A 26,339-nucleotide genomic window follows, 5' to 3' on the forward strand; every position below is an offset into this window, starting at 1 on the left:
CACTAGAAGAAAGTGCTCTACAAACTAACCGATTATATGACATCCCTGATTATCGTCTCTTTCAATAGCTTTGCCGCCTTTGAAGAGGGCATCCAAGCTCTCTAGACCTACATAACTTAGCAAAATCCTACCCCATGTGCTGGTCAGATAGAATTACTTGCAGTTCCTGGCCACACCTTACTGGCTCATGCTTTTCTGTAATTGGATGTACTTTCCCTTTGCATGGACACTGTTCAGTTTTCTCTGCCACAGGCAAACCTGAGGGCCCTTCTTTTGGTTCCTATAAGACTTTATGTGTCAACGCAGTAGAACGAGGTCAGTGGCAGAGATGAGGGGCAGTTAACTTTCTCCCCACCAGGGATTCCTTGAACCCCTTGAGTGTGAGGATATTAGGGAGTACTGATTTTTACATGTTCTCCACACCCAGCAACTCAGTCACTGCTCAATTAAGTGTTAGCCAGGTGGAAGGAATGTGGGCCTTTTCTGTTATGCTCAGGTAAAGGCTATGTTAAGACACTATTTTTGCTTCCCAATTCCCTATTATTTTGTCTCCTAAAATGCATTTCTAACTGATTTTCACGAGGTAGATCACTCCAGAGGATGCCAATGCCCAGTGCATCTACTGTCACTGAGGCCACCTGCTCTGGTTGGTGACAGAGACAGAGTCCCAGCTTTGAGGACTTGAAACACATGGTCAGTCATGAAGAAGAGATAAACAATGGAACAGTTACAAAGAAGCTTGAAAACTAAAAAATGGACCCAGGTGCACAGCGGGCATGTTCCCCGCCAGTTCATAAGATGGTTATCTAGGGTAACAGGCTATTTGCATGCACCCCCAGACACTACCTTGTTTCACTTGGGAAGAAAATAAAAGATTATGGGTTGGCTGGGCACCCTCTGCCATTAGGAGAAAACATTTTTGTTTCATTCATTCTTGGCAAAGTACTTCCTATGAGTAATCTTTCCCTTTTATAAGTGCTCAAGTTATCAAAGGAGAAAATAAAACATCTATGAAAGTGTTGCCACTGTGTGAGAACAGCAAAAGTCAGCCTCTCAAATACAATAATAAAACCGATTTACCAGCAGCTCTACTTAATTATGCACCGTTGCCATGGTTATTCTGTGAGACAATAAAAGGTAATAGGGCCATTTCTGAGGTTAGTGGGAAAGAACCCCTGCAAAATCACCGAGGTGGACTGCTGACTCTTTTGAAAAATTTCTTCCCAAGTCAGCGTGTGTCTGGGTGAGCAGCAGTCATTAAAATATGAGGCCTCCTACTTAGCAGTGAGGCTGCTAACCCACCCCTCCTTTAAAAAAACAAAAGAGATTTCTCTAATCATAAAATATCTTCCATCAATGAGTTTTCCAATTAGATTTGTATCACCAACTGGAAAAAAAAATAGCAGTCATAGATAGACCAACCAAGGGCCAGAGGGTTATATACAAACCTGAAGGAAAGGGTGGATTGCTACAAGAAGAGCACATAAGTCGATTCCATAAAAACAGAGGTAGCAAACTGGATTTAGTAACTATGAGCCTTTGTTCCTGAAGATATTTTCTATTAGGTTCAATTGTTTGACATAACAGTTTACACTCAGATAATATATGTGATTTACGTATTTTTTACTGACTCTTTTTAATTAAAAAATTTTCTCTGAGAATTAAAAAAAAAAGTTGGATGTTGGTGTGATTGTTCAGAGAAATGGATCTTAGGAAATTCAGGAGCTGGGTTCAAAAAAGGCTATGCAGGAAGGCAACCTGGTATTGAAGACAAATCTATTATGGAACAAAGAGATTGTGAGCTGAGCAGAAAGTAAAAGGCGTTCTTTTAATATGATTAAGAAACAGTATTTGAAATTTACAAAACCCAGCTGGCGCTTAATCACATATGCATTAGAAAATCAAAGACCTGAGAGACTTAGGACTACCTACTCCATTCCCCATCCTTCAATCTCTAGGTGAATGAATGAGTGAATGAATGAATGAATAGAGGAGGGGGAGCAAGGGAGGGCAGGGAGAGGAGGGAGAATCTATGGAAGACAGGAGCACAGCATGAGAGGCAGCCATCTTTGGCATCTTGAAGAAGAAAGTTGTTCTTAAGAGATTTTTAAGATATAGGGCATGGACAGATTTCTTAGATCTTTTTTTAGGAATTAACCAATGTCTTTACATGAGGAATATTTGATCTTCTCTTCCCTGCAGTTTATCTGGTGGTTAATCTATTTTCAGGTGTGTGGGTCCCCTATGTGTCACGTTTCTCCCAGATGAGTAGCAGAGCTGATACTATCACTCTGCTCTTGATATACTCTGAAAGACCTTCCTCTCAAGGATGAAGCTCATAAAGTCAGCTGATACCTGGTGCAGTTACCCTGTTCCCAGGACCCCACCTGACTGGAAAAGGAGCTAAATATACAACTGAAGATTTAAGGAATCCAAGGATTTTCCAAATTAAGGTAACGCTATCACTGCAGAAAAGTATATCATAAGCATTCACTGAAAACGAAGGGTGTCATTTATTCTGAAAAAAATTTCATTTTAGTTAAAAAAATCCCATTCAAATTTCCCTGTTCAGGATTTATTATTTTGCAGATGTAGTAGATGCAATTCTAAATGAGTAAAACTGACTTCATTTCAGGGTCCACTAGATATTTTATGATACAATAATGAAAACTAAGTTATTGTGAATTATATTTTTTTTAACAACTTCAGTTTTGATTATTTGTCCATGTTTATTTGTCTTTTTAATGGCATGTATAAAGCTTGAAACTAAAAACATTTTCTTTTTTTAAAAAAACAGCTTTAGTATTCCCACACCTAGTTTTGGGGCTTTTTAAAATTCCTTTAGTTATAAAAGTGAGAGCTTGGTTTAATTATGAACTGACACAACCATTAATGAGTTTCTGGAGAGACGTTAATCAATATATGATAAGGCTATAGAAAACCAGACATTCATTTATATCATGTCCCCTTCAATCTACTACTGAAAACTTCCTTTAATGTTGCTTCTGCTGACAAGATTATAAATGCCTGGATGGTACCTTTGTATGCTCCTAGTGCCTTGCATAGAGTACGTATTCAACAACTATTTTGGTATGCCAATAAGTGTTAGGTCATTTGACCTCATTAGAAAGGAAAACAAGGAACCTGCACTGGTTTTCTGTTTGGGGCCAAAGTTGAGGTTTGCCTAAGTAAGGGAAAAGTTGTACTGGCTTTCCTGAAAATCAACCCAAAGGCCTAAGTATGTTTCTTGCTGGGCTTGGGAAACAGAGAGACATCCCTGAGAGGTATTGGCCAGCACTTACAAAACGAGCTTTCACTCTCTTGGGTAATTCTTCGTCTAAAGTATAGATATCCTCTCTCTTCATTGCTATCTGGGACCCATCTTCAAATTCAACCTAATGAGAAATAAGACATCATGATATATATATATATGTATAATACATGCATACACACACACATATTCATACACAAAGAAGCATTCACCTTTTTTTTTTTCAAGGTTCCAATTAACTACATAAAGAAAGGGAAAAAAGGACTCAACAGAACAAAAAAGAGAACCAGCCAACAACTAAGGAAGGAAGGAGAGCTCTTTCCCTTATCAAACTAAGAACAACATATGTTTTCAAACAGGCCAAAATTCTTTTTTAATTTTATTTTATTATGTTATGTTAATCACCATACATTACAATATTAGTTTTTGATGGAGTGTTCCATGATTCATTGTTTGCATATAACACCCAGTGCTCCATTCAATACATCCCCTCTTTAATACCCATCACCAGGCTGACCCGTCCCCCCACCCCCTCCCCTCTAGAACCCTCAGTTTGTTTCTCAGAGTCCACAGTCTCTCATGGTTCGTCTCCCCCTCTAATCCCCCCCTTCATTTTTCCCTTCCTACTTTATTTATTTATTTTTTAACATATAATGTATTATTTGTTTCAGAGGTACAGGTCTGTGATTCAACAGTTTTACACAATTCACAGCACTCACCATAGCACATACCCTCCCCAATGTCTATCACCCAGCCACCCCATCCCTCCCAGCCCCCACCACTCCAGCAACCCTCAGTTTGTTTCCTGAGATTAAGAATTCCTCATATCAGTGAGATCATATGATACTTGTCTTTCTCTGTTTGACTTATTTCACTTAGCATAATACCCTCCAGTTCCATCCACGTTGTTGCAAATGACAAGATTTTGGGGGTTTTTGATGGCTGCATAATATTCCATTGTGTGTGTATATGTGTGTGTGTGTGTGTATGTGTGTATACACACCACATCTTCTTTATCCATTCATCTGTTGATGGACATCTTGGCTCCTTCCATAGTTTGGCTATTGTGGACATTGCAAACAGGCCAAAATTCTTGAAAATTGTCTTGGAATATGTGATATGAAAACTTTATCCTCACCCCCAAAGCAAAAACACAGAAACAAATCTGCTGCTCAAATGATTTCTCAGAACATGAGATTGTGGCCAATTTAGCATTAAGACTGGCTGGGCCTGTAGGTACCATTTGTTTCTTTAAGAGGCTCTGATACCATATGAGAGAGAAATGATGATATATTTACTCTTGTATAATAATCCTCCTAAAGTAATTTCTCAAGTTCTTAGAGAAACTTTAACTTTCAAAACTCATTTTGTCAAACTGAACCATTCAGCCAGGAAAATCCCAGGTTCTCAACCTCGTAACATGTAAACCACAACAATGTGTGAAAACCTTCATCTGAAATGAAAATTTAAAACTTCTTCTTCAGGCTAATCAAATGGCAGCAAATAACTTCATAACCTATTTTTTCAACATTCTAGATTTTGTCAGAGAAAAGTAAGTGACACTGGCTAACAGAAACCTAGACCATTTGGGGGAAATTCATCAAATGCCTGATTCAGAGTGATTGTTCTTGGTTTAGGTTTAACCACACGTGACCTCTACCAGGAGCAAACAACAAAAGGGATGCAATCAGGACAGAATGTCTAATATGTTCTAACCCTGAACCATTTATGATATTTTTCAAGTCTCCAAATTGTCTGTCTGAATTCTTTACATGTAAGCTCTAAGAATAGGCTTGCACTTTTGGTTAAAAGGTAAGTGAAACCATGCAGCTACACTATGTTAATAAAAAGAACTGCTGGAGTTTAAAAAAAAATTACAATAAGGATAATATATATAATCAAATTTCTTACTCATGTACTGCTCACATTTGACTAAGCTGAAACGGTAGGGTGGAATTAGGTCTCGGTCACAGGAGAGCTCCCCCCGTTACTTCCCAGAAGGCTGAGATGAGGAGGCTTCTCTTCCTGGCCTTGTTTTAACAGAATGGTTTCTTTAATATTTAATTAGGCCAAGGTGTCATCTCACTTATACTACCTTTCTTCTGTTTTAGGTAATTTGAAAATTCTAAAAAGAGAGAAAGGCAATTATAAAACTAAAAAGGAGTACGGTGAGATGACCAATCATTCCAGGACCAACGGGTCTCCCGGGATGCAGGACTTTTAGCACTAAAATCAAGGACAGTCCCGAGCAAGCTGGTATGGTTGTTCACCCTAGTTGGGACAGAGCTGAGAGTAAACTCTGGCTCTTCCCTTTACCAGCTGTGTGCTCTTCAACAAATTATTAAATTCATGTAACCTTTTTACCCTCATTCTCCTGGGAGGGTCAAAAAAGTGCATACACTTAGGATATTTAGCACTGTGCAAAAGGAATTTTTTGGTTACATCTATTTTTATAAACATCTTTGCTTATGCAATGATGAGACTGAATAATTAGACACAAAACACAAAATGATCTCAAAAGGGCACTTGGTTTAATGAAGAATTTTAAACTACTTGTACTTGAGAGACAACTTTAATATTAGCCTTAACTTTTTCATTGAGTCTATAAATATGCTTTTAGTTCTATATTGATAGGCCATCACAAATTCAGCTAAAGTTAACACACTGATTACTAATTAGCCTGAATTTCAGCATGTCTTCATTATGATACTTTTCATGTAGCTAATAGCTTTGCTACATATAAGATGCTTCACTTTTGCATTTATTGTTTAACTAAATATAATTGTTTTCTTTTGAAATGATGTAGTAATGCTTCTTTTCTAGGAGTCTCCAGTATTACCAATCTGTCTTATGATTTTTGCCTAATTCTGGACATTCTGATACAAAGAAGCTCCAGCAACTTAACACTATGACAAAGGGGAAATAGCTTTTACACACACGTGCGCATTCGTGTGTGCAAGTACACACATACACAACATGTATATAATGTCCTCCCCTCCCTACTCACCTTGGGCTTTTCTAGACTTAAAAAATGTTCAAGTTTCCCAAAGCTCTTTGACCTCCTTTAACTACCCTGTGCTCTAGTTCCTGGTGCAATGTCTTACAGTGCACTCTTCCACCGATGCCCCTGCCCCTTACCAGTCTTTGAACAATTTCTGTGCTGAAACTGGCAGTCTTATCACTCTCAAGCTGTTTTTAACTTAACGGGCCAGAACCTTCTTTTTTCTTCTTTTACTTCAATCCTCCTGTTTTTACTCTACTGCTTAGCTTGAGAACACTGATTTCTGCCACCATGTTACTGAAAGCACTACAATGTACTGATTTTAATAAATGTGTTCCTTTTTAAAGCCTAAAGGAATATAAATGCACATCTGCCATCCATATTGTTTCCCTTGTTAGAGTTTACTCATTCTCATTTCTGATAGGGATAAAATATTTTCATTGTTTAATTGTATATGTACTCTTTAGTAATATGTAGCATTCCCTAGTGAACAGAATATCCAACCAATTGTTGTACTTTTCGTGAACTAAGCACTCCTTTAAGCTTAGGTGGCCACAACTGTGTCAATGCATAATTGATTTGGGTTTGAGGAGACACCCAATGGGGGTATGTCTCTCAGGCAAAAGCCGCCCACTCAGGGGCTGCTGGCTGATGAAAAGCCATCATTGTCTTGGCTTACAGTGAGATAAAGGAGCCAACTAGTCTCTCCCCATATGATGTACACACAAGAAAGCAGCCTACCATCCAGTCGCTTATTTTTGTGGCCTAACTGTATTCTTTACAATTAAACCATCCACCAAATGCTATTAGTTTCCCAGTGTTGAACTTGATAATAAAACTCCAATATGTGGGTCGTTTGACACCAAGTCTTTGCCTCCTTTATAAAATAAGAGGTGCTCCAAATTCATGTGGTTTATTGATCAGCAGTACAATGGATATACATCTGCCCTCTGGCTTCTCCTGTCCATCTCAGCAAGCATCTCACACAGGACAGCACTCACCTGGTACATGTGGGCAACATTTGATCCCAGATATTTTGCTCCATAGAGTTTGCCATCAGGCCACTTGACTTGCACGACTTCTCCCTCAGCAGGAGGGCCCAGTTTTACACAGTCTCGGCTCTGTGGAAGAAATAGAGACAGGCTTTTCAAGGCAAGTGTCTAAGTGACTGCATTTGGAACTTAGCAAACGATGAACTCCTGGCAATTAAAAGGAGTTATTGTCTCTGTGTTTTATGGATTATGATCTTGCATGGGTGTTCAGGGGAAGAGATATGAGCCAAAGGAGTACTTAAAGATTCAGCCTCCATCATAAAACTGCAAAGGAGCCACTATAAGCCAAGCAGGAAAAGAAGAGCAGCATTTACATTCGCTACTTGACGAAGAATCGTTCAGAGGGTAACTAAAACATGCACAGAAACTCCTTTAGCTGAAGAAGAGACCAGCTCATGATTTACAACACCTGACATTTATACAGTATTTTGCAGTTAACCAAATGCTTTAACATATAATTCATTTGATCCTCAATAATCACTCCACGAAGTAGGCAGAGATTATTAATTATCCCCATTTTACTGACAAGGAAACTGAGCCTCCAAAGGGGCTCCTTTAAGTTGTCAGAATCTCTGGAGGAGTGAAGCTGAATGGGAGAATAGTAAGAGTTGGGACACACAGGTGGAAATGGGGCCAGAGAGGAACAGAGTGAGGTCCAAGCCAGCAAAACAGCAAGGGAAAAGGAAGGCAAGAAGCACCCGCAGTATGGCAGCTGAGGCTGGGAGGGGCGTGTGCTGTTTAGCAGGCCTCCTCAGAAGATCCTTGGACCTCCCTGGAGAGGCACGCTTCTGCCGGCTGCCTATTAAGTGACCACCCCTTTTCCTTCCACAGGCATCCATGGAGGCACCCATAGCCAGTCTTTCATTTCATGCCTTCTGCTCAACACTGCCTCCTCCTAAGAGAGTAGATCAGAGCAAAGCCTGTAGTCCATCTTGAAAGGTGCTTTGTTTTTTGGTAGGGAAGGGAGGTAACAGGTCAAATAAAATGTTTTCACAGACATAGTTTGCAAACTCTTAAATTTGTATGTATTGGGTATGACATAGAAAAATTTTAATACAAATGAATTAAATACTTGACCTCTTTGGTAAATTTTTTGAACATTTAGCAATTTGTGTTTTGCTAATACCTGTATTTTACTGATGAGGCCAATCTGACTGATCGAAATGCACACTTGACCAATCAAGCTATAAATGCAGACTGGGCATGGTTCTATGGTTTAAATGAGAGGCACACACAGGAAATATTTTAGTTGTTTATGACCAGAAATCCACCATCTATTACTTTTCATTATTAATAGAAATTTTGCATTATAAAGGAGTGGCCATTTTATTGTTGGGTTTGGAGTATACATGAGAGGCTCAGCTATTCATTTTTCTCACTGCAGACTCCCTTCCATCTAAAGCTATGGGCAAAGAAAAATTTGTGTGTTCAGAGGCTCTACCAAATTGACAGTCTGCTCTTAGTTAAATAAAAAGTTTCTCCTTGGCCTCTGTAATATTTGGCCTCTGGGCATGCAGAATTGAAAGGGTAGGCTGTAGAAATGTGTTCCACATATGCCCCTGGGGTTATCATTTCACTTTGCATTTCCCTTCCAAAAATGTACCTGGTACCAAGAACACTGGAGGGTGCAGCTTCTCTATACATATTATTCAGTCTCCTAGGCTGGGAAGCTACATAGGCCCTGGGATAACTGAGCTGAAACCTGGAAGCTTTGGGAATAGGAGTAGGGAGCGGGGGAGGTGGCACAAGATCGTGTGTCTTCCCGCTCCTAAAGTTTTCTTCCACGCGGAGGAGCTCCATTGGGGTAATGTTCCTGGCTTCTTTTCCACTCTCATTCATCCACTCTTCCAAGAGAATAAGCAATGACTTAATTTTGTTGTTGAGTTCTGAAGGAGACAGCATTTTCCAAACTATGCACCACAGGGCTTTGGGCCACCCCAGCAACACAGGGGCTCGTGGGATATTTTTAGGGGAAACACAGGGACACTCATCAGACACCAAGTCTTAAGCTGTTTAGACCTAAGTTACCTAATAGATGGGACTGTGTAAAAAAGATGTGCCAAGATACCCAGGGGATGGGAGCCAGTAAAGTCTGGTAACTGTGGCTTTGCTCCCCATGTTCCCTTTCCCTTTGGAGCCAACCTGTGGACAGAGAACTCAGGTTCTGCTCTGCCCCTTCCCCAGAGAGGCGCTGGAGGGTCCTGCACCCCTGTCACTAGGAGGCCTGTCTAATCCTCAGGTCCAGTTTCAGGTACCCTGTTTGCCCACAGATATAATTACACCACACACTACAACATCTGCTTTATTAGTAATGAAGAAGATCTTTTCAGTCTCCAAATCCTGACTCCATTGTCTCTCTATATTGCTTTTCCTCAGGCAAGATAATTCTGTTTACCGGGCCCTTCAGTCCCAGCCGAAGGAATTCAAGGCCTTGGGGGAACACAGAGGATGCACTCCCTAATTTATTCACCCACCAAATACAACTGCTAAGTAGGAGACTTAGGTTCTTACTTTTAGAGATCTAATCTTTGACAGAGATTTTCTAACATTTAAAATAATTCTTCAAAACAAATCCTGACCTGAAATTTTAAGTACCATATCACCAAAGGTGTGGCAATGGCCATGGAAATGTGGCCTAAGCAAAGTATGAAGATACTTGAGCAATTTATCACAATAATATAGTTTTTTAAATAAACTAAACATAAGCAACTTTACCAAGTGAGAAACAATTCTTTTTTTAAAAAAAAAGATGTTTGAAAACAAAATGTCTGAGATATGGTTTGATATCTGTCTCACTGTCTATTTGCCCTTTACTCACAAGTCTTAATTAGGCATTGAAAGTACCTGACTTCAGAGCAACTTACAGCTCAGCCTCTATCTAACTTTGCTCTGTATCAGTCACAAAAAATCACTTCATACCCTTTCATGTCAAAATCCAGGAAGGACATCTCAGTTTGCTTTCTCAATCTGGCTTTCAGAATTCTTTTTTTCTCTATTCATAGTAGAAGAATAAAGAAAAATAACCAACTATATAACAACACAAATTTGTTCTGTGACTTTCCTTTCCTCCTCCTCCACCAGGAGGCATCCCTCTTCGCCTCGATGGCTACCTTCTCATTCTCTGCCAGGCCAGTTAGCTGGAAGTTGTTTTATTCTGATTTGCATATAACTTCATTTAGTATTATTCACTATTTACACCCCAGCTACTTTCCAAATGGATTTAAGGCAGCTCATAGTAATACATAAAAAAATGTATTTCTGTAACATCTAGTTCCTCCACAGAGAGATGATTTCAACTCACCAGCTGTCTCAAGATTTTGAGTTTGCCAGAAACTTTCTATGACTACATGGAGTAAAAAGCATTCAAACAGGAATGGAAGCAGAAGCATGTGGGCTGAAGAAAAGAAGCTGAAAGGTTTGATATTGAGGTTTTTCTGGTCCCTCCAAAGCAGGAGTCACAATGATTGTCACAATCATTAATCCAGTATCTATTTACTGACCATCTGGGTGAGACACTGGAGGCGTGAACAATGTCTAGCTCCCCAAGTTAGGGACAAAGGGCATCTTGCCCACACTTGGAGGCCTGTCACACTGAGCCCTGTATCTGCATGGCATGACCACCTCAGGGTCCTTGAAGGGAAATCCATGTGGAGTGTGAGCTTTGGTTGCCATGATCACTTCAACCAGAAAAGAATTTCTATTTGATTTATGGATTGAATAAGTTTTACTGATTGAACAAGCTGAATAAGATTTCACATTTAAAAAAAAAAAAAAGTTTCTCTTAAAAATAAAAAGTCGGAAAAATAGAATCATGAGGGGATTTAGTTTGTGAAAAGCCCCAGTGAATGGTCTGCCCCCTCTCTTGAAGGCCTTCAGCTGGCTCACATCTCCCGGGGCTGTACACAAGGAGCATAGCTCCTTAAAGTGTGGTCCCAACCACTGAGGCACACATTGAAAATGAAGATTCCAGCCTCCCTCCCCCCATAGCTCTATGTGACCCAGGTGACTTTTTTTTAAAACATTCTAGTATTTGAGGTGTATTAAAGGATGTAAAATGCTAAAGAGGTCTTTCCTAATGCAGTTCTTAGTGTGTTGCCGGAGCAAGTAAACCCCTTTGCTGGAAAATTATATGCATTAAAACCTTGACTAATGCATTTTTCCCAGTTGCTGTCTAGACCCTCAGAAGCAGTTTGGCTTCCCCTGACATAAATAGCTGTTTACCATTTGCTGTACTTCCTCCAGGGATGTGTAAACTCCCCTAAAGCCTGCCAGGGCCCTGTCCACAGGGACACGGTGTCTGGAGCTGCCGGTAAGCCTGTAGCTGGAGTACCAAATAGATGATGTTAAAATTAAAGACAGAAATCATCATCACAGTCAAGAGCAGGCTTCTGGCTGTGATTAAAGGGCTCTGATGAAAGGACCGAGATGGGTCACCCACCCAGGCAAGAGCACAGCGTCCCATCACACTGGGGCCAAAGTCAGGGCTCACTCGCACTTGCTCCACCAGCTACAGAGACAAGCCCAACCGCCAGTCTGATTATTTGAATTCTGCAGTGACTGCGGGCTTGGAACTCTTCCTGGGGCCTCGGGAAGGACCTCTTCAAGCAGCTGTGCTTGAATGTTGCCTGTTTAGCCATGTTCCCGCTGACCCGTCCCCACCTCTACTCCTACCAAGACGGAGCAGGCAACCCTGTCTCTCAGTGCAGCTGCAGCACAGAAAGACGTGGTACTCGAACTCCCAGCGGTTAATCGGCATATAGTTGGGAACTTCTGACGGCCCCCCGTGGGGAAAATGCTTACTGACCGGGAGCGAACTGCTACCAGCAACTGCTGACATGTTGAGGGCTAATCACCTGCTCGTTAACGGACTCCGGCAGGAATGAACAAGGCTGACTGACGGCCATGTACTAATTGTACTGCTACCTATCATTTGTTTGGCTGCCCGGCACCCGGACCCGCAGCTCCCCTTCGGAGTCTCAGCGGGCGGCAGACCTGGCGCCGTTACGGACCCCGGAACGTGCCAGACACTCCCTCCCCCAGCTTCCCTGGCAGCGGGACATGGATGGGGGCCTGGCCTGTTGGCTGCACCTGCTCAGAACGCAGACCCTGTGGTCAGAGATGCAGAGAGGCAGCCGGGGGGAGAACACGCTCAGAGGGCGGCAGTGGCAGCCGGAACAGCAGCGCTCATCACCGAAGGCAGGGCCCGGGCCACGCTGACCACGCAAGAGGAAGCAACTGTGTCCTCCCTGGACTGCCTTCCATGGGCCCGGTCCTGCCCATGTTCCAGCTGAGCAGCCCCCCCTTGTTTTCATCAGTTCTCTGACCTCGTTCTTCCGCATTACTGAAGAGTCTGTGGGCTTCCTGATAACTTTCCACTACATTTCTTTAGTAAGCTTCAATAAGTTACCAATCACTTTTTGTTGCTTACAACCGACAACCCTAAATGATAAGCAACTGCTGGTTTGGGTGATGGCAGATCTCTCCTCTCACAAAGTAGAAATGACACCTTTCATTTAATGGTGGAATATAAAACTGGAGGGCTTCCCAGACCACCCAATCCTAGTTCAAAGTGTTTATGAGGAAAGCCATCATTCAAAACGGAAAAGAACATATTCACAATACCACCTTCCTAATCACAAGGCTTGGCCCTAGATCATTTGTGACTGTCCCCAAGTTTTCATTAAACATCACAATCTGAAGATGTACACTCTCTTTAGGGATATCCACAAGAATGTATCCCAGGCCAGAAAGGTAAGTACCAAGTATCTTGATCAATGGTAGGCTCTCAAGGGGACTCTTTTGAAGGGGATGAACCATATTTGGAAGGAGTAAATCCTGGACTATTTGTTAAATAGAAGTCATACTTAATAACACCCTTCATGTGGAGATAACAAAGATAGAAAACATTTTAATATTATTTAACTTAATAATTCTTTGCTCTGAGCATCTATCATAAATTCAGTAGGGGAAATTACAGAATTTTAAAAGACAGAAAAAACAAAAACAACCCATATTTCCATCACCTAGAAGTAAATGCTGTTACCACCCTGTCAGAATGGCTAAAATAAAAAACACAAGAAACAACAGGTGTTGGCAAGGATGTGGAGAAAAAGGAACCCTTGCACACTGTTGGTGCAAACTGGTGCAGCCACTGTGGAAAATAGTCTGGAGGTTCCTCAAAAAGTTAAAAATAGAACTACCGTATGATCCAGTAATCGCATTACTGGGTATTTATCCAAAGAATATGTAAACACTAAATCGAAAGGATATATGTAGCCTGATGTTTATCGCAGCATTCTTTATAATAGCCAAATTATGGAAGCAGCCCAAGTGTCCACTGATCCATTCATCAGAATGGATAAAGATGTAGAATATACATACAATGGAACATTATTCAGCTATAAAAAAAGAATGAAATCTTGCCATTTGCAACAACATGGATGGAGCTAGAGAGCATAATGCTAAGAAAAAAAAAAAGCCCAGAGAAAGACATTACCATATGATTTCATTCATATGTGGAATTTAAGAAATAAAACAAATAAAGGAAAAAAGATAAACCAAGAAACAGACTCTTAACTGTAGAGCACAAACTGATGGTTACCAGAGGGGAGGTGGGTGGGGGATGTGTGATATAAGTGAAGGGGATTAAGAATGTATTTATCATGATAAGTACTTAGTAATGTATAGAATTGAATCACACTATATTGTACACCTGAAACTAATTTAACACTGTATATTAACTATACTGGAATGAAATTTTTTTAAAAAGTAATACCGTTACCATTTGGATTTATCTCTATGCTTCTATGTGTTTTTTAAAAAGACCCTCCTATACATACATAATTTTTTTTCATAGCTACAAACTTTATTTTCTTTCACATGGAGAACAACTGAGCTCTCCAAAGAGGCAGACAAGGCCGCCTTTTGTGAAGAGCTCAGTATTGCAGCTCATGCCATGTTCCTTCACTCATTCCACAGCATTTGGAGGGAAGTCTTCCTTTTTGTTGTGGTAAAATAGACACAACATAAATTTTACTATTTTAATCATTTTTAAGTTCACATTTTGGTGGCTTTCTGTACATTCACAATGTAGTACAACCATCCCCACCCTCCTCTCCAGAAATGTTTCATCATCCCAAACTTCTATATCCATTAAACACTAATTCCCCATTCCCCTCTACCCTCAGCCCCTGGCAACCTCCCACTCTACTGTCTGTCTCTATGAACTTGACTATTTCTAAGTACCTCACTGTAAGTGAAATCATACAATATTTGTCCATTTATGTACATTTATAATTTTGTGCCTTGCCATTTATCACCTATAATTACATTATGAGTATCTTCTTAGTTATCAATTATCCTTTAAAAACTCCATTTTACTGGCTGAATACATGCAACATTATGGCTATTCCACAATTAATTTAACCACTCTCCCATTGTAAGATATATATAGGTCATTCCAATTTTCTCCTATCATCTATAATGCTATTGTATATTTTTCTCCATGAATCTTTGTCCAAATTACTGACTATATTCTTAGAGTAGAGTTCTGGAACAGGAATAAGTTGGTAAAAAGGTATATAAACTATTTATAAAGTTAATTTCATTAAGCTTTGAAAAATTCAACATCAGACTCATTTCTCTAGTGCAATAAATCTTAACCACCACAGAAAATTCTGATTCAGTCAATCTAAGGTACAGTTCAAGCTAAATGAACTCCCAAACAATCTGATGCTTGGCCAGGTTGATGATCACTGCTCGAGATTATCTCCAAAATACACTATACCTTCTATGTATAAAGAAAAAACGAATTCCAAGCTGCTTCCTTTGCGTGTAGTTTTCTATAGTGAGAGACATCTAACATACCTGAAAGAAAACTTGGAACACTCCTGCACTGAGGTATCTTATCTGTGTTCTGTCCTAGTTATAAAACACTGTCACTGCAGCCTGTGGGATAATGGATTCAAGCCAACCTACTTCCACACTGACACTCATCATTCTGGGAAAACTCCAATTCTGATGTCCAGTTTTCCTTTTTCATAGTTTTTTCTTTTGTAAGGGAAACACATACAAACACCCTTTCTCTATCCCCAGGATGCTCTGGTTGTCTCTGTTAAGCTGGAGCAATGCCTCATTATTCCCTCAAACAGCTAGATTCTTTCCCAGCAGACACACTTTGCCAAAGCCCTGACACTTAACCACACCTGTCTTCTGAAACATAGTGCCTTCTCCATAGAGAGGGAAAAAAACAACAACAACAACACTGACACATACGTGGTGAATTCCTGAGGGCCAAGTTTAGCACACACTTTCCCTTTTGCCAAAAGCCAAGAGTGGATACCATGCCTGGTAAAAATATTGAGGTGCCAGAGACGGATGCTGTTTTATGTTTCTGAATGTTACCACAGCATTAAGCCTCAAACAATATATTTCTAAAAGAAGTCACCCTATTAGAAATAGGTGAGATTCTGGCAAGCAGAGGCTTTAAAAGGCACAGAAAATACAAAGTTAGGCATTTTGTTTTGTAAATTATCTTTTTAGTTCTTTTAAGTGATACAACATAAGGAAAGTCATTAACTAGAACCAGGGGTGACACTGGGGAGCTGACCTAACAACAAGGGCATGTGAGAGAGGGACACGGAGACAGTTAATGGTGGTGGCTCTGAAATGCGAACAAGGGGTTCTCAGCATTCTTGGGACTGGAGAGGATTAATGGAACTGAAAGGCTCAATCACCACTACCCACCTTTGAGAGAGCCCCCCGCCCCCAGCCTTTTCTCCCTCCCTCTGGCATATACTCTCCTCCTGAGCTCAGCACTGGGAAGACAGAGACAAGAGGAGTCCTTCTGAAGTCCTTTCTCTCAAGGAATTCAAGTCCAGTTTGGGACTCAAATATTTCCATGAATATCTACAATACGAGGTACCATATATAATAATAGGTAAGTGGCTGGGAGGTGGGGACAGAGTCCATGACTCACCCTCCTATGACATCAACTGTATCAAGGACTTTCTCCTTGGGATTAACCAAAGGATTAACCAAAACTCCTCATGTCTTCCCCTCAAAGTTAAATCACCCTCCACATAAACTGAATTAACTAAAGAGCCCCGATCCAGGACTCTCCTGCACTCACTTGGCTAGGTAAATGTAAACACTTTGTAAGCTGTGGTGAGAGCAGCTATGTAGTCCTTAAAGACAGAGGTCAGAGGGAGAAGCAAGCTGGTAGCTCCAGCAGCGCTTTGTGGGGATCACTGTTGGATGCTTTGGCACTAACAGCTTGATTTTATTGGGGCACCCACAGTTGGTCAAGCGATCCCATTGAATATGTTGAGTGGTGTGGTCAAGTCAGGAGGACAGAGCTGTAGCCCTGACCCCTTTCTCTACCTCTCAAGATTGTTCTGGAATGATGTCACCAATGATTACAGGGCCAATGCCCCATCACACCAGGAACCAAAACAGGAAATCTTTCACGTTCATCTTCTAAAAGCCCCAGATACACAAAGTACTTGGAAAAGGGAATTTGTATGTTTAAAGCTTTTTGGTACTTCTTCTTAGATCTTCTTTCAATAACCTCTCCTTTTATAAAGTTTTGGAGGATATATCATTTGTAAGTGTTACTGGGAATCTTATGCTTAGGGACCTCTAACCAATGGGCTAACTGAAAATTACTGGCCACCACCACGAACAATAACAACCAGAAACACAGTCACATCACTACTTGAGTATTTATTATGTGCTGGACACCATACTAACTGCTTTATACATTTCAATAATTTCAACAATAATCCTGGTATTTAGTATTATTTCCATTTTAGGGTTAAGGTAACTGGTGTCAACTCCCTTGTCTGTTACACATCAAGTTCTTGCCACCTTGGAGAAACAGTCAACACCATTTATAAGGACTTTCTCTGGACTGGCTGCATCTTCCTCCTGTTTTTCCTGCAGACACTAAGGCATAAAGAACCCCAGGACTGTAACTCTTCATACTCAAATAAGGGAGAAAAAATTACCATCTATAGATCAGATCTCTTCCCCTTTTTTATAGTTGTTGGCAAAGGCTAACATGCATGAGGGGAACAAAATATTTTATTATGTCAATAAAAATTTATGTCACAAAACAGAAAGACAGTCTTGAAGTGAACTTCTCGGTCATGGTTTCTAAAAATAAATATCAGTTCCAAAAGCTGAAAAAGATGAGGAAAGGAAAGATAGGGGTAAGCATTATGGGACAAGAAGGCTTTCCTGCGCTCACATGCCGTAATAGGGGCTTTGCAGTCAGAAGAGCAGCGCCTCGTGGCACCGGCCTCTGCAGATTCTCATTCTGCTCCACAGCTTGCGTTCTACTTGCCAGAGCAGGTGGCTCAGGGCCTGCTGCGTTGATGCGGCACAGAGCGCGCCTTCCAAGGCCTGGGGTCAAAGAAGTGACTGGACCCACGCTACTCTTGAGGCACTGGTTTCCTCATCAATCAAATGCATAGAATAACACGACCTTAAAGGACTGTTGGGAGAATTAGAGTTCAAATATATTTAAAAGGAGAGGAGAAGAGAACAGAAAAGCACAGCACGGTGACAGGCAGCTGGTGAGTTTGAAGTGAACTGTGACTGGATTTAGTTCATATCAACAAGGAACATCTGGAGGATGATAGCAAGGGGACAGAAAACCTTGGGAGCAGATGATCCTTGAGATTTAAAATTGTGACGACAGGATGCACTGAGAAGCCAAGAACCTACTACAAAAGATGACCAGACAAGGTTATCCTAGCTGAAATCCAAAACAACCCAGTAGGGTCAGTAAGCAGGTGTCATCTCCCATCTAGGTAAAGAAGCACAATTATGTGCCCCAGGTAACACGGCCAATAAGTGGACAAGTAGGGCAGTCATTCACTCAACACCTAATCTTCAAGCATTTCTTGTATTCTAGGAACACTGGGATTAATATTGAGAAAAACAGATGTGACTATCTACTTCACACAACTCCTTAGTGGGAAATACAGACATTAAAATAAAAAATAAAAATAAAAAAGATAAGTGTAAGAACTCCTCTGTCATAGAATTACAGTGCAAAGTACTTTAACAGAATGATTATTAGCACACTACATGGTTATCATATTCCAGGGAGCTTCAAGATGCCTCAAGAGATGGGAGAACTAAAATGAAAATTTGACACAAGAATCTGAAAGGATCCAGATAGAGAAATCCAGGGAAAATGAGTCACAATATAAGGAGTTCTTAGAATGGTTCAGATTTTTTTAAAAAATAACTTTTTTATTATAAAAATAAAACATGCTCATATGGAAACAATAAGAAGATGATAAAATTGAAAATCATAATCACCTATGATTACATTCTCCAGAGATAATCAGTAACATTTCAACGCATTTCCTTTGAGGATTTTTCCTTTGCACGTTTGTATTTTTATATATAATTGGGATCATACTGTATATACTGATTTTTCTGTTTATTATATTGTGCCATTAAATATCCTTTGAAAACATGATTTTCAATAGCTGCATAAATAATTCACTTAATCTTCCTCCTAGCTGCATTGGTAAGTGTTCAATGGCTAGATGAAAAGAACAAGGAGTTGTCATGCTTGCATGGTCAGATTGGGTTTAAGGCACAGTGTTCTCATATCTGAGAGCAACATTTTGAGTGGGACACTGTCCAAAAAATTTCATCCTGAGGGGGTATCCTGGAGGAAGAGCACTCTGTAAACCACTTTCTCATTAGATCATTCATTCCTTCCCACAACAAATACATATTAAGTGGTGAGGCAGGAGGACAATTTTCTTTGGATTTGGGAAGACTCAGGAGGAACCTGATAGCTCTCCACAAACATGTGAAGAGCTGTGAGTAGAGAATGGGCTTATTCAGTTTTGTTCTAGAGGTCAGGAACAAGACTGGTTCTTGGGGTGATTCAAAGGCAGCATTCAGGCTCCACGCAAAGAAGCCAGTGCTTCCTACTAATTACAGCAACAAATTGGTAGTGAGCTCCCTGTCACTTGTAGTGTTCAACAATGAACTTGAGGATCCCTCACCATGGCTATGGTAAAGGAGACTTCCTGCAGAGGGTGGGAATTTGAGGGAGTCACAGAGGAAAGTCAGGGGGAGGGAATGGGTAGTTTAAAGACTATGGTGGGAGGGGACTTACCCCTTAGCCTATCTTCTTTATGTAGCAGCCCTGAACTGCGCCAGTGGTTATCAGAGCTTTTAGATAAGAGACCCCCCTGGCTAAGATTCTCTCATTGAGTGCCCTGTCCAATCCTCACTGAATTTACAGTGGATTAGGATTATGGTTCCTAAATTTCTCAAACTCTTGTCAAGTGCCAGTCCTCCCTCACCAAAGTATTGGGAATGGAGTATGCAAAGAATGGGAAGAAGAACCAGGCACAGATGGACAGTTATTTTCTCCCTTAATCTAACTGCAGTCATCAGGTGGCTATGCTCCTTCAGCTCTTTATAACATCGGCCTCTTCCATGACCAAAGAAAGCGAGCATCTTTCTGGATCAACACCCCAAGGAAACCTATTCATACAGCCAACCTGTGAGGGGCACACAGAGAACCTAATCAACTGGTTAACTCGGCAGTGAGTGAAGCAAAAAGCCTAGAAACAATGAAAGAGACAGGTGTGTGGAAAGCCTACTGCTGTGGAAAAGGCTTTTACAAAGCTTTTGTGGTAAAATGTACAACTGCAAAAAGACATCATGGTGTGTAAAAATATGACAAGGATTAATTACTCCTGGTCTGAGACCTAAGAATAGCTTGGTCCTCTAGTCTCTAAATGATATTGCAGCTTACAAATGTCATGCCACGTTGCAGTGTGCGGATATGTGCACAAATCAACAGCCACTTTCCAGCTCTCGGACTCACCCAAGCTGGCCCAGCATGTACTCCTTCACACTGACCAGCCAGGTGGTCATCAAGGCCTGGAATCGGGAACGGGGAATGTGTGTGTGCAAAGAGTGGACATCTAGGCCAGGGGCACATTTTGATACTTCTAGTCAGAAATGAGTCAGGACAACCCATTGCTTTCTCCCCTGCCAGAGTCAGAAGAGGCCTAAGAGATCCCCTGAGGACAATGTCCCCATTTTAAAGAGAAGGATGGAACAATGAAATGACTTGCATAGAGTTTCAACTCACCAAGAGATGGCTATCATTTAATTTAATTTTGCATTTTACAGCCTAGCAGTGCAAGATTTTGAGCAAATGAGTAACATCTGGAGAGGACGCCACATACAGGTTTAAATAGGAGAAATAGAAAGGGGTGAAGGCAAATGAAAGGATTTGTGAGAATAGGATTTGTCAAAAAAAATGTCAGCCCATATTATATTAAATTCAGAAGCAGACAAGTCCTGAAGCATATGCATGTACAAATGAAGTAATCCAGAATGTCCTCAAAGTTGCAAATGTGCCTGAGCATAGCAATAAAATGTGAGCAACCCCATTCTATAAATACTTCCCATGTAAGCCCCTTCTTCTATGTTAGTTTCACATGTCCTTCTTTTCAGATTTAATGCAAATGTATAAACTTAAACAATCATGTTCCTAACAGACTGTCTTATGAAGAACAGGACATGTGTAATTACTACCAACCTATTTCTGCAGAGACTAGTCTGTCACAAATGGTAGACAGATAAATAAGATGGTTGAGGAGAGGATAATGAATCAATCTGTTTACCCAACACTCTTATCCTTAAAGGGAAGTCAGAAATTTCAGAAACTCCCCAAATGATTCTTGTGTTGTCAAAAGACTGTCAAATCAAAATAATCTTAATGTGAAATTAGGGAGAATTTTGCTGTTTTTACATTCCCAGACAAGAATGAAAATGATATATAGATAACACACTATTGTCAGATTTATCCAAACAAGAGCTTTTAATCCAAAGACTTAAAAATACATTAGAGAAGGGCAGTGAATTTAGCTTTACTGATCACACTCAAGCCTGGAATGCTTCGTTCAGCATTACATTGAAGATTCTGTTGTGCCCTTTTTCTGATAGTTAACAAACCTTTGAAATGGGAACCTCTTTGTTCTTTTCATGCTGGTTATTGATCTTTATTTGAAGCTTGATTCTTGCTAACATCTGACTTGCTTAATGAAGACTGAGGAGTCAGTCAATTAATATTTTAATTATGATAGGTCTTTTTAAAATCTCCCCCCAAAAAACACATGAAGTTTTGTTAGCACCCTCCTTACTTTCCCTGAAACATATACCCACAGTTTTGATTTGATGTAGGTTTGCAAGGACTGGCAACTGTGAACCAAAAATATGCTGAAGGGAGGAGGATTACAGGGTATATGGGCATCTAAAGAAGGGGTCAGTGGATGTGATGCTGGCACCAGAACAGCTGAGCCTGGCTTTTATAGGTTAAACTAAGAGGGGGTAGGTGTGGGTAAAACCCCAGAAATGATACTGTGAGAGAGTAAATATGGAAGCAGCGGAAGAGAAAAGGGGATGGCTTTCCAGGAAATGGTTTTAACATCCATCACTTACAACCAATTAGCAATAATATTAATAGCACACGAGATGCCAATTCCTGGCTTTAGCAAGTCAATATTATACCTAGTGCACTCAAACAAACAAAAATCTGCATGCACATACACAGTCATAAAGCTTGTATATGCATTTTAAAACTCCTGGAAGAATATACAAAGCAGGAAGTGGGGCTGTACCCAGATGTGGGGTGCTGCAGGGACTTGTACTTTTCTTTTCATATTCTTCTGTATTTCTTGAACTTTAGCCAGCCATGGGTACATTATACAAAACACTGTGCATATGTGATTGTTAAATATTAAAAATTAGCTAATTCTTATTACTGCCAACCAAACACATTTTGTCTACTAATGTAAATCACTGATCCTTTCCCTTTAAAACAAGGTAAATGAATATCCAAAACGAGGGATGTTCAAGATTCTGGAAGGCCATGCAGTCCATCTTCTTCAGAAAATGAGAGCTCTTCCCAGGGCACACAGCAGACACATCATCCTTATACTGGTTCATAATGCGGGAGCCCTGGGGAAAAGAGGCACAGCCACTGAAGGCAAAGGGACCTAAAAGCTCCAGAGTGGGTGAGGGAGTACCCAGGCTACATGCACACAAAACAGGGGTTGGAGGAAGCAAACTCAGGTAAATGAGTGCTGAAGAGAGCTATGGATTAAGAGAAGTTAGGATGAGCTGTACAGTGAGGCCAGAGTCTATGTATATGCAGTTATGCTCAATTTAAATGTTTGTGTGTCAAGATGGAAGCCCCATAAAGGGTAAATACGGCTCATCAATTTTGGTGGCCATATTGTCATGTTGAAGAATTACTTGGGCAAACATTCACTGTTTTATCAAATGGGTGAGAGAGAGGTAATTGTGTGTGTGTGTGTATGTGTGTGTGTGTTACAATATGTTCATTCAGAGATGAAAATGCAAGTGCCCGACCATGCCATTTCTAAAATATGGGACGTCTGTTCTCACACTGTGGCATGCGGCCTTTTCACTCAGCATCCCTTCAACTCTGGAGCAAACAAAAACAAAAACAAAAAACCCAAACCTAGGCTTTGCAAACCAGGGGTCTTGTGATGGCCCTAAATGCAGTAACTGTTTGAGATGGGAAAAGCAAGGAAGAAGGAAACAAACTCCAATATGGCTAAGTCTGAACTCATAATCTTGGCCCTAAAACTTGGGCTTCTTCTAACATTCCTTCATTGACAGGTGTGACCTTCCATTTGGCTAAGCAGGACAGAACCCTGGGGATCACCTTTGACTCCTTCTTCTTCCTCAGCCAAAGTATTAGGTTACCTTTGAGTCCTTTTCCGATTCTTCCACTGCTCCTCACTTAGTCCAAGCTACATCATTTCTCCCCTGATCCACTGAAATGCTCTCCTAACTGGCCTCCCAGCATCTACTATGGCCCACTCTCTAATTCATCTTCTCCACTTGAGCCAAAGAAAATACTTCATAACAAATTTCTTCATGTTGAATTCTGCTCAAGGGTGAGCTTCTCCCCACTCTTTAAGAATAAAGACCCAACTGTATAACATACTTTTCAAAACGTAACCTAGTCTGGCCCTTTCTTCCTTCTCTGGGCTCATCATTTACCTCTTTCAGCAACCTGAGCAGGCCATCCTCCTTCCTGCAACAGCTCTTTTGCATGCTTTGTTTGGGATACTCTACCTCTGTCCTTTGTCTACTTAATGATCGCTCATCTATATAAAGCATTTTTGGTTACACGTCCATGGCTTATCTCAATTTTAAGTACATTTTTATTAGTGTGACTGTTGTATATTACTGTTTCCCTCTAGATGGTAAATTTGATAAGAGCAAAAACCATTTCAATTTTATTCTTACCATCATCATGTTTCCTGGGCCCAGCACAATGCCTGGTCCGTAATAGGAGCTGACTATAAACACATTTTTATGGTAAGGCTACCACTTGCTGAAGAGTAAGATATCCCTTGACTAGGGAATCCATAATGTACCATATGCAGGTATCCAAATGCAGCTAATCAAAGGCCTGGCCCTGCAGGAATAATTTCTCCTCTACAAGAAGAAGAGCCTCCTGGGGGAACATCAGCCTTCCACATCCATATAAGCCCCTCACGCCTGGAAAAGAAAAAGGACTTGAGCACCAAGACAACTGTTTCCCCATCCTCATTAAACTTCTCCTGGTGGGAACCCACTTGTAGACAGTGGTTATTTGCCCTTTCAGCTTCATACAAAGACAAAAGCAAAGCATAACACAAAACAAAATTCCATAGAAGCATAACTAATGACATGGGATAGAGTTTCAGTATAAATTTAAAAAAGGGGGGGTTACTAGTATTGAAATAAATTTTAAAATTAAATGAAATATTAAATTTCATACACAAATCATTTAAAAATTCCTTGCCCAGGAAGGGAATAAAGTACCTAGTAAGAAGAGGAAGCCAAGTTATAAAGCCTACTAAAGCCTACTATTAGCATCCTTGTATAAGGCTTGTTGCATGATGAGATAATCTCCACAGGGTATGTCTTATCTCATTACAGAATCTCACTTACTGTCAATGGTGCTCACGTTTATGTTCTCTCAACTGCTCTCTTACAGTCCCTATTTCAACAGGCCTGCAGATATTGGCTGAGGAAAATGCAACCACCACAGCCTGACTTGTTTTGTGCTAATCACTACCTTTATGGTATAAATCAAGTAAACTGCTTTAGAAGATTAAATCTTACCTTTTACTTCCCACCAAAAAGAGGGTATCACAGACAAAGGACTCATTAGGTCAGATTATTCTTAATTAAAGGCTAAAAACGGTAAATATAAGCATGTTTTAAAAACAGTAGCCTATAAATATATCATTATAACTATCCTACTGGAAATATGCATAATTACAACCTTCCTCCCCTTTAACTGAGTTGTTAGCCATCAATTTGCAGAAGGTATCTTTTTCAGGCACCAATCACATCAGCATTAATTACTTTTGGAAAAACCCTGCTTGCATCTGAAAAACCATGTATAAAACATTATTCAACAAATTATGCTATTATAACATTTTGAAGAAGCGAAACATTCTTTATGTTTAATGGTACCGAATAAAACATCTAAACCACAGAAGACTTGCAAACATAATATTCTCTATCTTACAGAAGCCAAGAAATCATATGGTGCAAGGCAGCTGATCTGCAGAAACATATGCAACCAACAAGTATTATAGCAGGTCACCGCTTCCAAGATTTCCACTCGCTTCTCAGTGGAGAACATTCTCTGAGGGAAAGATTAGAAACTGAAGGAAAAACACACTCTATTCTCTCTCCTTACATCATTCTTCCTCTCCCTTTACCCACATACTCTAACCTCAAAATATCATTTGCTTAGTAAAATAGAAGGCAAGAATTATTACTCGTTCTCTATCACCCATGAAAATTGGCTAACCTCTTTCAACTAAGGTATGAAAAGGAAATAATAAAATGGGGCAGTGTCAGTTCATTAATAAATAGATAGTATTGACTTCTGGATAAGTATTGACTTATTATCAAACAATAATCTAAGTTTACTCTATTACCAAAATGATTTAAACCTATGATTTAATGATTTGACCTATGGTCAAATAGGAACATAAACTCTGGTGATTTATGAGCTCAATATCTTCTGGGATGTGACACCAGTTTATGTGCTAAATCCCAGTGTGTTCGCACCTGGGGTTGGCTAAAGGTGAAAGGTGTAAAGGGGCTTGTACACAGGAATCTCCCTGTTGACTGTTTGCCTCAGGAAGCTCTCACTGTTCACTATATATTTCAGAAACTGCAGAACATTGTGCTTACAAACTGGGCTACAGGAAGGGTCAGTTCCAGAAAATTTAAGGCATCTATGAAACATGCATGATCATACCACACTCAGGGTCAGTATCAAGGTTTGAGGTCAAAATGAAGTTTGAGCAAGAAAAGATTTTAAATAAGTTTGAAACCTCGCATCATAAACAGCTAGTGTGCCATTTTTATTTAAAGGGGAACAAAGGGTCAATAATGAACGGTGACATTCTGATACTATGATGGAAAGCAACAGTGACAACTGGCCACATATTTATTTATTTATTTATTTTTATTTTTATTTTTATTTTTTTTAAAGATTTTATTTATTTATTTGAGAGAGAGAATGAGACACAGAGAGCATGAGAGGGAGGAGGGTCAGAGGGAGAAGCAGACTCCCCGCCGAGCAGGGAGCCCGATGCGGGACTCGATCCCGGGACTCCAGGATCATGACCCGAGCTGAAGGCAGTCGCTTAACCAACTGAGCCACCCAGGCGCCCTGGCCACATATTTATTAAAAGAAATGAAGAATCTTCATTATGTTTATATTTTCTATTAAATGGAAGTTGATTCAGCCCTACTCTAAGATTTAGAAATGATATCACTAATATTCACAGTTTGGAGCTGAATATTCATGGGGGAGCCTGTTAAGACCACTAGAGACATTTCCCAATAGCCCTGCTCTCTGGTAGACACAGGTAACGGCAGCTACATTCACACCATGGGTCTCTCAGCCCTCTTT

General features: G+C 40.3%; 1 protein-coding gene across 7 annotated transcripts in view; it reads right to left on the reverse strand.

Moving 5' to 3' along the window:
• The window catches only part of KDM4C (lysine demethylase 4C), a 457,231-nt gene that overhangs the window by 1,184 nt on the left and 429,708 nt on the right, over positions 1-26,339 (reverse strand). For all 7 annotated transcript variants that reach the window (XM_034987990.1, XM_034987992.1, XM_034987991.1 and 4 more), the window contains 2 exons: positions 7,274-7,393; positions 3,303-3,395 (listed from right to left, as the gene is read on the reverse strand). In XM_034987990.1, the coding sequence (XP_034843881.1) occupies positions 3,303-3,395; positions 7,274-7,393 (213 nt within the window). The remainder of the gene's footprint in view (positions 1-3,302; positions 3,396-7,273; positions 7,394-26,339) is intronic.

The sequence above is a fragment of the Mirounga leonina genome, unplaced genomic scaffold (assembly GCF_011800145.1).
Source record: "Mirounga leonina isolate KUSES-001 unplaced genomic scaffold, KU_Mleo_1.0 Mir_447, whole genome shotgun sequence".
Classification (NCBI taxonomy): domain Eukaryota; kingdom Metazoa; phylum Chordata; class Mammalia; order Carnivora; family Phocidae; genus Mirounga; species Mirounga leonina.